Source organism: Mustela nigripes, chromosome 5 (assembly GCF_022355385.1).
Source record: "Mustela nigripes isolate SB6536 chromosome 5, MUSNIG.SB6536, whole genome shotgun sequence".
Lineage (NCBI taxonomy): Eukaryota > Metazoa > Chordata > Mammalia > Carnivora > Mustelidae > Mustela > Mustela nigripes.
Genome location: NC_081561.1, coordinates 23,692,666 through 23,706,761, shown reverse-complemented (window position 1 = coordinate 23,706,761; position 14,096 = coordinate 23,692,666). Strand labels below are relative to the sequence as shown.

Below are 14,096 nucleotides of genomic sequence, written 5' to 3'. Positions count from 1 at the left end.
AAGAAGCATGCATTTCAGAATTCGAAATGCATTCTCTCAGCTGGCACCAGGATTGTGTTGGGCAGGAGGACATTTGCTACTGGCTGGGTTATGCAGCTTTATAAACTGTGCTCCTTGGAGTTCTCTGCTTGCTATTCTGAAAGATATTTGAGTTTTGCACCCAAGATGATCTCCAAAACCCACCAGTCCTTTTTAGGTATCAAGAAGGGATGTTCATTTGAATCCATGCCTTTCAGAGATGTGGGAGCCAATCAGGAAAAACATGGATTCTTTTATTGAAATCCCAGCTTCCTCTACACGATGCCAAGCAGCACTGAATTACGGGACTGCCATACAGCCTTTCCTTTATTCTTTCCATCACCCCAGGCCATGGGGGAAAAAAAAAATCTTTTGTCCTTATTTTCACAAGTTACCACATGGTTTGGAACCTGCAGGGCTATTTCTGAAACTCCATTGGTGCATGCCAGAAAAATCCCCTTTAACGCACACAGTTGAATGGAACATAGTTTTGAGATGTTAATTCCCATTTATTGCATAAAAAAGATATTTAACACACAAAGGAAATGTCTAACTTAGAGCAAGTTCCAATTTTTGAGACAAACATCAGGGAGCCTGAGGCCACATGCTTTAAAACCAATCCGTTAGCCAATGTTTACTGAACACCTATTTTGCACAAGTTTCTGTTGAGGAGGTTTAAAAGTCTGAGATAAAGTCCTGTCCTCAAATTGCCCACAGCCTAGTTAGTTGGATGGACAACCCCAAACCCAGGGACCAATGCAGTAAAACCAGTCAAATACACAAGCAGTGAGAGAAGGCAACGTATGGTTTGGGTTTACAGAGTATTTATTTCAAGCAATATACTCTGCTGGTTTTGAATATAGGGATCACAGTGCCCTGAGATCCCCTGAAAATCTTCACACATTGGGCTGGATTGAAAACACAGGTAGAAATCAAATAGCATTCATGGGGTGGGGAAAGCAGATAGTGTCAGAGAGAGTCAGTTTGTAGGAGTGGGGGTGGGAGAGGTCAGAAACGTAGCAAGGACCCTACTGGGACACGCCAGGCGGAGAGGCTGAAGATGACTCTTGTGGATCCAAGGTGGGCAGCAGTGATTAGAAGTAGGGGATCCCCCTTCCTCTCCTCCCTCCCCTCTTTCTGTCCTTTAAAAACAGAACCTGATTCGACAGAGCCCTTCCCGGAGGCCAGGAGAGACAGCAGCAACTGAGGCGCTCCCAAGTGTTCCTGGCCGCGAAGTTGTCTCTCTGGGGTGGGGGGGGGGGGTGGGGGGGGGGGGGGTCTGGGAAAGTCGAGGGAGCCGGGCCAGGTAGGACCAGAGCTACCAGCGGCCCTACCCCGGCTTCTGGGAACACGGCTCAGCGAGCTCTCCGACTGCGCCCCTGGGGTTAAAGGAGATGCTGCCGCGAGTGAAAGGCTTTTCCCAAAGCGCTCTCGCAATTCCAAGGTCTCCAGATTGCCAACGCCGGCTGCGGGGCGCCGGCTGCGCGCAGAAAAAAGTGCCTTCTCCCCGTATGGTTAGTGTCTCCAGGTCTCGTCTAGCTCCTGCTCACCAGAAATAGAAAACTAATCACGCCGATGAAAAGACAGCACGTCCCGGGGAGGGCTGAGAACGGAAAGTGCGGAGAAGGGTCCCAGACAGAACGGGCTTCCGCGCGGACGGGCCTGCGGAATCTGCGGGCATCTGCCGTCTCCCATCCTCGCGCTCCCTCGGGCCGCCGGGAGGTGGGGACGCGGCCCCGGGAAGCCCGGGCGCACCCGGCTCGCCTCCGTCGCAGCCAGCAGATGGCTCCCGGGCTCGCGCTCCCTCGCTGCCTCACCCCCGCTCCAGACGCAGGGCCGGGGCGGCGGAGGGAGGCTGCGAGGAGGGGCGCCCGCCTGCCCGCCGCCGCCGCCGCAGCCCCCCTCCCCGGGTGCGCCCCGCGCGGGGGCGCGAGCGCCGGGCGCGGGAGGCCGGCCGGGGACCCGTGCGGAGGCCGGCTCTCGCGAGGTGAGGAGGAGCGCAGGAGGCGGCGGAGGAGGAGACGCAGGAGGAGCAGGAGGAGGAGACGCAGGAGGAGCAGGAGGAGGAGGAGGAGGAGGCGGAGGAGGGCCCGAGCTGCCCCCGCCCAACCTCAGCCCGGCAGGGGCGCGAGGAAACCCTCGCCCCGCCGCGCCGCTCTCCCCGCCCTCGGCGCTCGCCTTCCGCCTTCACCTAGAGCCGTAGGTGCGGCGCGGCGCGGGGCGGCGGGAGGTGGCCGCGGCCGGAGCAGCGCCGCCGAGAGCCGGGAGCCCCAGCCGCCGCCGCCGGAATCCCCGGGTCTCCGCGCCGCCGCCGGGAACTGCGCCGAGGCGACATGTAGCAGCGGCCGCAGCCGACCCACCTCCTATTTGTAACTCTTTTTTTTTTTTTTGGAGGGGCGGGGGGCGCGGCAAAATTGTATCTCCGCCCTCGCTTTCTTGCCTCCTCCCGGGCGCAAGCCGCATCTGCCTCTAAAAACTGAGGGGCTCGGGGGCGGGCGGGGGGCCGTAAATCAGAGTTGGACGGGCACTGCCCCCGCGCCTGGAGGGCCACCATGACCGAGGAGAGCTCCGAGGTTCCCAGGGAGCTGACAGGTAAGAGTGGCGCGGCCGCGGGCTCGCCGTCGGCCCCGGCGCACCCCTCCCCGCCGCCCCCCTGCCCTCCTCCCGCCTTCCCGCAGGTCCCGCGAAGTCGCGGCGCCCCTCAGGTCGCCGCCGTGCTGGGCGGGGCGCCGGGAACTTTGCTCGCGTCTCGCCGCCGGGAAAGCCCAGTTCGGGGAGGGCGGCCGTGGGGGGCAGCGGAGACCCGGGAGTGCGGGGCTCCTCCCCAGCCGCGACGGGGGTGGGGGCGGTCGCGGTGGGCGGGTTGCCTCGGACTTGGGAGCTCTGGCGGCGAGGAGCACCGTTTGCAGAGACCAGCCCCCTGCCCCAAACTCGGGGAAGTCGGGGAAAGGCCGGCGCAGGGCCGGGGGGAGGGGGTGGCGAGCGCACAGTGGGTCGTCTCCGGCACCTGCCGGGCGCTCCCCCCGTCCCCGGGCGAGGTGCTCCTCCCACACGCAGACTCAGGGGAGGGGGCGCTAGTCGCGAGTGCGGACTGAGCCGGGCGAGGCGTGGCTTCGCCCAGCCCGCCGGGAGCCCAAGGGTTACCGAAGTGACGCACGCTCCGGCTGGCAAACTGAGGGTTAATGGTATGAGTTATTTTAATAATAATTAACCTACCGATTCTCCCCATCCCGAATCTCGGGGAACCTGTGTGCAGTACCCTATGCAAGGTGACCTGTTGTTTGAGCCCTTTGAGGTTTTTTATTTTATTTTTTATTTTTTGCTTTTTGTTTGTTTGTTTTGGTGTGGGGGGGGCAGGGGGGTTTTATGTCTTGGGGTTTAACTTAATTGCGCGTTGGGTTAAAATGGCAGAGTTAAAATGAGGTGGGGAGGAGCGTTCTGAAAACCCAGCGTTTAAGCGTGTGTGTATGTATAGCACATTGTATTTTAACAAGGTGTGTGTGTCTGCGCGCGCGTTTTGAGCCCTAGGGACTTGTATTCCTTCCTCTCCCATCCTTGGCACACTGCGCAGAAAGGTGCTGTTTAATCCGGGCTGACAGCGAGAGGAAGTTCTGCCTGCCCATTCATCTGCTCTTGAGAAATTTGCCCCTCGGTTTCTGTGTGCTCTTCCATTAGTGACCTAACTGAGCAGGTGACACTTGATGTGAAGAAGCTGTTGCTAGGTTTCTATGAAAGCTTCAGCTTTTGTGAAGTTAAAAAAGACAAAAAACAAAAACCAAAACCACCACCACCACTAACACACCAAAAACCCAATCCTAACTTTTCACCCAAATTTAGGGTATGAAGTTACCAGTCCCTTCCCCCACTCTGGCCTCTTCTCTCTCCCCAACCCTGTGCAGTAGGCTCCTGAGATAAAGCATCAGCTGCCTTTGCTCGAGTGAGTGGCCCATCCGGTTCTGGGAGGCTGAGATCTTCCCAGCACCCTACCCGGAAGAGGAAACCAAGGCCCAGAGTCTCTGCAGATCCCTGCAGAGGTCCTGAGAAAGTCTGAGGGGGAGGGCTGGCCTCCCTGGCCCGGTGGGGGCGGGGGCGGATAAGGATAGCCAAAGAGATGAGCAGATTTTTAACTTAGGTGACCTTGAGCTTGGTAATGAAAACTTTAGGTAGTTACTCAGCCTCAAGAGAGAGGGAAGGGCTGGGAATAAGATACCTGGTTTAGGTGAATGGTTCTCAAAATAAATCCTTTGGTATGTTGGAGAATTTGATTTCATCCTTCTCTAGGAATTTGTGTGTTTATTGAGTCTTGCGCAGCTCATATCCTTCAACGAGGTGACGCATGCTTTTGTGACATGCCTGGTCTGATTTTTCTGGGCCTTTAAATGGTCTAATTAGTCTGGGACCAGGGAAATTCCTGCACCTGCGCTTCTCTCATTTCAGGTGTTCAGAGAGTTACACTTAGATCAGTTCAAAATGGCAACTGTGGGAAAACCTCAGTGTATTCCCTTAAGCTAATTACCGAAGACATTAAGAAAATGCAATTTGTTTCTCTCTGATAATAAAAGAAATACAGGCTTTTTTTTTTTTTAAGATTTTATTTATTTATTTGACAGAGATCACAAGTAGGCAGAGAAGCAGGCATGTGGGGAGGGCAGGCTCCCTGCTGAGCAGAGCCTATGACCTGAGCCAAAGGCAGAGCCACCCAGGCGCCCCCAAAATACAGGCTTTTTATTAAAAAGTTTAAATGCTAAGAGGAAGGAGAAGACTATCTATCAGCTGTGTTACCACTCTGAGATAGCTAACTTTTAACCTTTTGGTGTTTAACTTTCCCGTCCCTTTCCATGTGGGTATGTTCTCCCCCCGCCACACACAAATTTATTTATTCTAGAGAAAGAGAAAGAGCACAAGGGGGTGAGGCAGAGGGAGAGGGGGGAAAGAATACTGAGCAGACTCCACACCCACTGTGGATCCTGACATGGGCTGGTCCCCGCCACCCAAGATCACAGCCCCACCAGAGCCAAAACCTGGAGTAGGGCCGTTCAGCTGACTGCACCATCCAGGCGCCCCGCTTAAGTCTGTTTCTGATGTGACTTTCCCACATGTCTTTTTAGGGGAGGGAGGAGTAGCTTTTATCTGTTTCCAGCTCTGATAGAGAACTCCTAGCACAGTGAGGCCCCCCCCCCATCCCCTTTTCTCCCCAAAGTCCCACCTGGTTGCTGGTTTGACCCGCCCCTCCCCGCCCCCAAGCCGCACTTCCTCCTGTTTCCATTCTCTTTTCCACGTGGGCCAAGCGCTTCCTTCACTCTTCTCTACCTCGGCAGCTCTAAACTTTTGTGGTGGGTTTGATTACCCCTTCATAAACATATTTATGTACTTAACTACATACATACTGCATTTAGCATGGATAATTTAAAACAGAAACTGGAATACATTGCAAATAGAAGTAAAAATTCTATTTTCTTCCCGCAGCTCAGTGGATGGCATTGCACACTATACTTTGGACTTTGGACTAGTGGTCTGTGTCCCACTCCTTTAAGATTCTGCTCAGGAGTCCCCTCCTCCCTGAAACCTTCGGGAATTTCCTTGTCCATGATCTCATGCTAGTGTGTACGGATTTGCCTAGAGCCATTTGTCCAAGTTGTCTAGATTGTAAGCACCTGTGGGAGGCAGGGGCTGTCTGTGTCCCCGGGCCTGGTTGAACACTTGGCAAACAGGAGCTCTTCCTGTGTCCGTGTATTTCTTGAATATATGAATAAGCCAAGATGATTATAATATAGAATACAGAGCTTTGGGAGTATAGCGGAGGTTGCTATATATATATATATATATTTTTTTTTTTTTTTTGGAAGATTTTATTTATTTGACAGAGCAAGAGTAGGAAAGAGAGAGCACAAGCAGGGGGAACGGCAGGCAGAGGGAGGAGGAGAGCATCCCAGGCCCCGGGGATCACAACCCGAGCCAAAGACAGAAATTTAACTGACCAAGCCATCCAGGCACCCGAAGTCGCTATATTTTGTAGTAGAATGTAACCAGGAGACTAGCGAAAGGGCATCGCAGGAAAGAGAACAGTACACACAGAATCCTGGGGGTGTACAAGCTGGAGATGATAGGGACGATTGGATTGTTAAGTGTGTGTGCTGAGAAGTTAAACCGAAAAAAATATGGAAGACCTTGAGTGGTCTGCTACAGCGTTGGGCCTTATCCAAAAATGACTGGGCCTTATCCAAAAATGACAGCACCTCAAAGAGCGAGAGCGATGTGATCAGGCCTGTGGATTTTTGGAGGGTCCCTTTGGTGAGGGAGGGGACAGAGAGCTGATAGGTGGGACATCATGAACTTGTCTTGAGATTCTTAGTCCTTGAATGCCGGGTCAAGCCCGGGGGTCGGGAGCTGTTCAGAGGTGGTTCTAGGAGAGTGGGTGACTGGCTTCCCGTCTGCTAGAAAACAAAATTTCCAGCTTCATTAGTGGCCACAGGAGTGGGAGGAGAATGAGTCTGGTTTGAGACCTGTTCCATTTGGAGCACTCAGTGACATCCTTCCTGCCACCAGATTTTGAAGTCTCCCCTGCTTCGCTCTTGATTCCTGCTTTCTTGTCGCCTTTGACCGCTCTTTGGGTTGTCGGGCTGTGATGCCTCCAGAAGACAGATGGCCAGGATCACTCTTCCCGGGCTAGATTGTCCAGTCTGGTTCTGGTTCTTTGCCATATTCCCCAACTGTGATGTCAGGCACCTGGAAATGGTACTGTTTCTAGGCCACTGTGATGGGCACAGAGGCTGCTGGGGGCCAGAGGTAACCAGCCAAGGGAGGTTACGAATTCTGTTGTGCTTGTGGTCTGCATGTAGCACTACACTCCGTGGTACCGTCTGACGTGGCTCATGTTTTTTCTCGTATGTGCGTCTGTTTGCCCAGCGGGATTACGTCATGCCTTGAGTGAACTGGTATTGTGTCACAGGCTTTTATATTTGCCTCAGCATCTGAGAGCACAAGACAACACACGTAGTAGGTGTTCATTGACTATGTGACCGATAACCGTCAGGCTTGTTAAAACAAGCTAAAAAAAAAAAAAAAAAAAAAAGACAAGCCACAATGATTAAAAACAACCCAGAATACTCCTTCATGTGTTCTCCCCTCTCCAGTGCTTTTTTTCTTATTAATAAAGGAATATAATGAAACTCTTCCTTTCTTTCAGAAAGCATAAAGGATGTTATTGGCAGAAAGATAAAAATTGCAGTGACGAAGAAAGTAAAGTTGGAAGTCAAGGGAGACAAAGTTGAAAACAAAGTGCTGGTAAGTATTCTTGTTTCTTAAAATGTTTGGAAGTGAAAGTGTTTTTCCTCTTCATTGTTTTGATTGCTTCATTTCCATGCAACTCAAGTGCTGTGTTTCGTATTTTGCTGGAAAGTTCCAAGGGCCATTTTGTCCTGGATTAACTGGAATGTCTGCCCATTGAAAGGTTAACAGTAGGATATTAACATTTTGGAGATTGAAGTTATTTCTTAAAATTGTCTCAGTCATCCACACTGAGTCCTCTCCTACAGCTGGTTTTCAGAGTATTCAATTTTGATATGAAATGGACTTTATAGTTATCTTTGCTGTGGCTGATTGTATGATTTCATTTGTGAGGACTTAGGGAGGAGGTTAAAGAATTCCTCTCCTATTGGTTTAACTGTGTAACTAAATGTTCTCAGATGTTACATCTGAGTCCCCCTCCAGGGGAAAAAGATACCTTCTATCTCTGTTGTTTCACAGGGACATTTGGTGTTTTAAAGGGAAATGCTTGATGCAGGCAGTATCTGCTAGTGTTGACATCGGACTTGGGGTTCTCCCAGCATGTGGGGGAGCTGCCGGGGGCCCAGGAGTTGGACCACGTTGGGCACAGAGTTGGGGAGGCCATTTTAGTGACTGGACTGTAGCTTTAGAGAAGCGAAGTGGTGGTGTTTTATTGGCTTCTTGGTTGAGGTTGTGGCAATCCTAGATTTAGTCTTGGGGAAATACATGCTATTTATGTTTTCAAGTTGGAGAGAATATTCTGTTTATCTTTTTATCAGTGGAAATTTTCAAGCATATGCAGAAGTAGAGATTAACGTACTGAACCCTGTGTATGTTCATCTAGCTTCAACAGGTTTTCATGTTTCACTGATATTGTTGGTTTCCCCACAAGCCCCCCCAATTCCCCAGGGTATTTTAAAACAAATTCCGAGCACCTGTCATTGAAAGAGAATCTTTTGAGTATTCTGTTTCTTCAGTTGAATTTGCTGCAGAATCACAAGTGTCTTTCTGATAACGTCTGTCTTGAGAATCTTTCAGAATATCTGGCTGCCTTCCCCTGTAGATGGGAGGATTATGCTGTTGGTGGCCGCCGTCTCTTTCTCTGTGGTCTGTGTGTCCAAGGCAGAACAGCAGAGGACTTGAAGTGGGGAAACTTGACGGAGGGGCTTTGGCCCAGCGACCGAGTGTGTTCATGTAGCCTGCCTTGTTAGGGTGACCAAGAGCAGAAGCAATGGGTGCCACCATTCTGATTTATTTTGCTTTACTAAAGAGTGAATTTCCTTAGCATATATGTTACTTAATGTTATAGGATAGTGGTGTCTTGGGGAGGTGGCAGTGGAGAGAGAAGACATTTTGTTTCTGCTGTTTAAAGCCAGTCTTTACATGGATGGATCCACTTTTGTCCAACTCAGTTGTCCTTGTCAAGCAGCATTTGCTACAACGGTCTGACCCGATGCGTGGTATTATTTGGTGTGAACCCTCTTCATCGTGCTAGGAATGAGCCCATGTTATGAGTGAAATCTATAACGTGAAAATAACAAAGACAAATTTAAATGTCCAGTATAACAAAATTAGCACCATTTATAAATACTTACGATCAGTACTTAATGTTAAGGACTGCCCTGTATGCCCCATCCCCCCAACGCCCCACACATCTCAACATAAGCTGGAGTTAAGGTTGTCCCCAAATTATCCACATCTTTGCATGTAAGCATTTATTTCCCCAAATCTGGAACCTAAGTGGTTTCTGATCGTTTTGGCATAAACTTGTTTTTGGCTGTTCCTTATATGCGTAGACAGGAATTATTAATTGAAATACTCAAGAGTCTGCCAATCTTTTTTTTTTTTTTTTGGTAAAGATTTTATTTATTTATTTGGCAGACAGATCACAAGTAGGCAAAGAGGCAGGCATAGAGAGAGAGAGAGGAGGAAGCAGACTCCCTGCTGAGCAGAGAGCTCAATGCGGGACTCGATCCCAGGACCCTGAGCGGAAGGCAGAGGCTTTAACCCCCTGAGCCACCCAGGTGCCCCAGAGTCTGACGATCTTAATAGAAATATTCAGGTCGGAGCAAGGTGGTCAGTGACAAACTGACCTTCACGTTGTATTTTTGGAGTTTCTGGATCAAGAGAATTTGTTACTGAAATGAAAACACTGGGGGAATCTCTTTATAATGTTCACTTCTGACTTTCTGTGGCTGTCTGCTAAATTGGTCATAAATGAATTGGCTTAGTACCTTCAGTATATCTTGTTGGAATTTTACTTCCTTTCCCACTGTGCCTGTTCTTACCGTCCTTCCTTCTCCTAAGGCTGGGAGTGTGTGATTTTGTCATGTCGTTCCTTCTTTTTACAGTTGGAGACTTGATACGATTTCTAGCTTATCTTTTGTGGAGGGTTTATCTTCATCTTCCTCTTTCTCATGGTCATAATAGCTAATAGTTATTGGACATTGACCGAGGGCTAGGCTCTCTGCTCAACGCTTAATTAGCATTACCTTATTCAGTCCCGCAGCAACTCTGTATGTCTCTGCTCAGACTGGGACAGGCCAGAGACGCTGCTTCAGGTCATTTACTAGTTAATGACAGAGCTGGAATTTGAACCCAGATCTGCCTCTCTCAGAGCATATCTTGTTTCACCATTTTTTTTTTTTTTTTAAGATTTTATGTACTTATTTGAGAGAGAGAGAGAGAGAGAGCGTGGGGGGGGGGTGCTGAAGGAGAGGGAGAAGCAGACTCCCCGCTGAGCAGAGAGCCTGAGGCTGGGCTCCATCCCAGGACCCTGGCATCATGACCTGAGCCAGAGGCAGATGCTTAAAGACCAAGCCGGCCAGGTGTCCCTGCTTCATCGTTATTCTCAAAATAAAGAAAATGTCCTTCGGTTTGTTGTTCACTCTTTCATTCAATGATCAGGAGGATTTGGGCATTGGGAGGGTCAGGAATCCTTGTGTTTATTTGGTGGATTGATGGACCTATACACAATTTCCAACCGACTGAGCACGTCCTGGGCACCATGCCGAGGGCAGGTATGAGACTTCACATATCCAGAGTCCGCAGTCTCGCTGGGGAGGGAGACATGTCAGGGGGCTGTGCTCTCAGCCGGGCTGTGAGCAGGACGACTGGGGGGCTGTCATCACAGCATGTCCCAGACTCAGACTCAGGCTGGCGCATCAGGGAAGAGTTCTAGAAGGAAGGGAACCCTAAGTTGACATTGGGAGGCTGAGTGGGAGTTGCCAAGGGGAGAGAGTAGAGACGCGTTGTGGACCCAGGGAACAGAGCAAGCCTGGAAGCTGGGCCGCGTTTAGAGAAGCAGAAGCCACTTGCAGACGCAGGACTGGAGCAGGTGCCGCGTGGAGAGACCAGGCACAGCGGGGATGCCTTTCCTTGCCATTGGGGTATCAGGTGCAACAGGGACGGGTTCAAGGGGTCTCACCACCTGTTTCTAATAACCTTGACGTGAACTTTATCGTCTGGTGTCCAGGGACGCAGCAGGGCTCAGAGGTGAGGAAGCTGGGCCTTGCAGTCTCAGTGCAGCCCAGCCACTTTGTAACACTGTGAAGCCTCCGTTCCTTTCTCTAATGGGACAGGTGTGCAACAGGAGCTGTTTGTTCCTGGCTGCCTTGAAGATTAATGAGGCTACATTTTAACACGCTTGGTGCAGGGCCCAGCACAAGATAAACAGCCACCAAATGATAAAGCAAGAGGAACCCAGAAACCCTGCCTTGTTTCCTCAGTGGCACCGAAAATGCCACTCCTGATGCCCGAGCATCTCCTACCTTTATCGAGAGGTTGGGCTCAGTTCACCATAAGGCCAAGGGGAATATTTATAGCTCCGTCTCCTTTTCAGCGGGATAGAGTGCAACTGATCAGATCTGAAATTCTGCAGGTAGGACTCTGCTCCCATGGGATCAGGAGTGCTGGGATGTGCGGGGTAGAGAGATCTGTGATACGTTTGGCAATCAGGGTGTTAGGGATAAATGAGTGTCTTTACCGCCTGGCTTTTCGGAGCCGTTACTGCATCTATGGGCATGGGTGGTTCCTAAGCATGAGCTGGAGCGTGCTGTCTTTCTCGATCTTATTTGGTCAGAGACCCTAATAACTATAGGTTAGGAAACCAGGGGGGAACAGACCTGAGGTGGAGCCTCTGGGGACAAGTAAAGGGAAGACAGAAGAGGTTGGAACGGGCTGTCCATCTTTAGGATGGCTCTCCTAGGGTATGGTCCCTGGGCGCTGGACTTTTTATCTAAGTGGCAGGCAGGTTCACAGAAGATATTGTCGTCTGTTTCTGTAATTCCTTCTCTCTTGTCTGTAGGGCATGTCATCGGGAAGAGATGCTGTCTTTGACTCTTACTCCATTTTCTCATTTGCTTGTTGAATCTTAAGCCAATTTTTGTAGTTCCTGGACTTTATTTTTATTTATTTATTGAAGTATTTTGTTTATTTATGTGAGAGAGAGTGAATGAGAGTGAGTACAAGTTGGGGGAGCATCAGAGAGAGGGGGAGAAGCAGACTCCCCACTGAGCAGGGAGCCCGATGCGGGGCTGGATCCCAGGACCCTGGGATCGTGCCCTGAGCCGAAGGCAGATGCTTAACGGACTGAGCCACCCAGGTGGCCCGGTACCTTGACTTTTAAAACTGTTTTAATTAGTGCATTTTTTAAATCAAGCTTTTCAGTTTGGGATCACTGTATAGATTTACATGCGGTTGTAAAAAGTCACACAGATAAAGTACCCTTTATCCAGCTTCTCCTGTCTTGCAAAATCAACGTGTGATACCACGTTCAGGATTCTGCCGTTGATGCTGTACGATGCTGAACATTCCCACCATCGCAAGGATTCCTCCTCCCGCCTCTCTGGGCCACACCCATATACCCCCTTCTTGGACCCCTGGTTGCTGCTAATGTGTTCTTCGTTTTTTAAATTTTGTTCCTTCAAAAAAATGTTATGTAAATGTAATCACGCAGTATATATATGCCTTTTTTTTTTTTTTCCCACCTGAGATAATTTCCTAGACATTCCTCCAGGATGTTGCATGTAGCCATCATGTACCCCGGACCCCCACTGGGGATGATTCCATGGTCTGGGTGTCCACTCCTCCAGATGGACCTGTGAGTGGTTTTCTGTTGATGGACCTGTGGGTGGTTTTCTGTTTTGGGGTTATTTGGGGTTATTAGAATAGAACTGAGATTGATACAAAGTTACAGACTTGGGTGTGAACACGCCATCTTCCTTTCTCCCTGATGAATGGCGAGGAGTGCAGTTGCGGGTCTGTATTGGAATTGCCTGTTTAATTTTAGAAGAAGCTGTCAGCTGTTTTCCAGAGTGACTCTACCACGGGGTAGTCCTACCAGTGACATGTGAATAATCCCGTCTCTGAGTCTTTGACAGCATTTGGTATTGCCTGGACATTCTATTTCTTTTTCTCTTTCTCTTTCTTTTTCCTTTCCTTTCCTTTTGAGGATCATGGTTGAAAGACAGATTCTGTCAGGAGGAAACAGGGTCCCCGGTACCTGCTCCCACCCATGCTCTGGTGTTGCTGGCCTGGGGGCAAGGAATGTGGTCTCCTCTCTCCTGGTGGTGGTTCTGAAGCATGTGGAAAGGTCATCCCTGGTCTCAGCTTAATTTTTTTTCTGTTCTGTTTTGGAATTTGGGCTCTATCATCTTTGCCAGTCCCTGGTTCTTCCACACCTTCATCAAGTGGGCCCGCAGGAGGAAAGCAGGACTGCCTTTCTTCCCAGACTGAGGAGGCTGGAGAAACGGCATCACCAGTCTCTTGGAAACAGTTCATCCATTGTTCCTTTATTTCCTTTTTGCAGAGTTTCTCCAGAATCTCTTTAATGCATTTTTTTTTAAAGATTTTATTTTATTTATTCGACAGAGAGAAATCACAAGTAGGCAGAGAGGCAGGCAGAGAGAGGCAGGCAGAGAGAGAGAGAGGAGGAAGCAGGCTCCCCGCAGAGAGCCCGATGCGGGACTCGATCCCAGGACCCTGAGATCATGACCTGAGCCGAAGGCAGCGGCCTAACCACTGAGCCACCCAGGCGCCCTCTTTAATGCATTTTTAAAAAATTTGACTATGGATTTGTAACTTTTGAGTCTCTTAATTAGGTTTGGTTAGAATTACTGTCAACTAATATTAAAAATGTTAAAAGGTATAAGGATATTAGTTTCGGGGACGCATATCCCTAAAATATTTTGGTGGCGGTGCTGTCTTCCATTAACTCAAAATATAAACTCTACAACCACCTGTTTATTTTAAAAAGACATTTCAGAGGGGGACTATCTCTCACCTAAAAGTTTTGCAGGTATCTGGTCCACTTAGTTGTGAAGGATTTTAAATCTCAGATATTCTCAGATCTGGAAAGCATTGTGCTTTGAGACAAGGCCACATTTATGTCATGTGGCCGGTCTGTGTAACATTTTCCTGATTTCCTGGCCCCTCGTGCCTGACTCGGACCAGCAATACGGCCCGTGGCACTGTTGCTTCTTAGACAAATAGCCGTCCCGGAGTTGGTGTTTTGCAACTCTGTTCAGGCAACACCTGCCTTGGTCAGTGGTGTCCAGGCTTTTTTTTTTTTTTTAAACCACTATTACCTTTATAAAGCACATTCATTTTCCAGGGATCCCATAAAGTAGACCTACTTTAGGACTCTGTTTTGCACATTTATAGTTGAATCCAAAATAAGATAAACCCGATCAGTGACCGCAGCGAGGCTGTTGTGATGAGCGTGAACTAGAACTACAAGGGGAGACTGGACTTTTTTTTGGCTGCGCAGTATAGAGAGACTCCCTGTTCACCAGTGAAGTGGTACAAATATC

The 14,096-nt window shown here is 49.6% G+C and overlaps 2 protein-coding genes across 9 annotated transcripts in view; both read left to right on the top strand.

Moving 5' to 3' along the window:
- The first annotated feature begins 658 nt into the window (after positions 1–658).
- Positions 659–2,391, top strand: LOC132017657 (serine/arginine repetitive matrix protein 3-like). Its single transcript, XM_059399584.1, has one exon. It carries the CDS (start codon positions 1,594–1,596, stop codon positions 2,389–2,391), a length of 798 nt encoding a protein of 265 aa, XP_059255567.1. The 5' UTR covers positions 659–1,593.
- Positions 2,392–2,526: 135 nt separating this feature from the next.
- The window catches only part of CARMIL1 (capping protein regulator and myosin 1 linker 1), a 298,433-nt gene continuing 286,863 nt past the window's right edge, over positions 2,527–14,096 (top strand). For all 8 annotated transcript variants that reach the window (XM_059399579.1, XM_059399577.1, XM_059399578.1 and 5 more), the window contains exons 1-2: positions 2,527–2,610; positions 7,205–7,302. In XM_059399579.1, the coding sequence (XP_059255562.1) occupies positions 2,571–2,610; positions 7,205–7,302 (138 nt within the window). In that variant the 5' untranslated portion in view covers positions 2,527–2,570. The remainder of the gene's footprint in view (positions 2,611–7,204; positions 7,303–14,096) is intronic.

What these genes read in the sequence shown, in the direction of transcription:
- LOC132017657 (XM_059399584.1), top strand. Translation starts at nt 1,594, where the DNA reads ATGAAAAGACAGCACGTCCCGGGGAGGGCTGAGAACGGAAAGTGCGGA.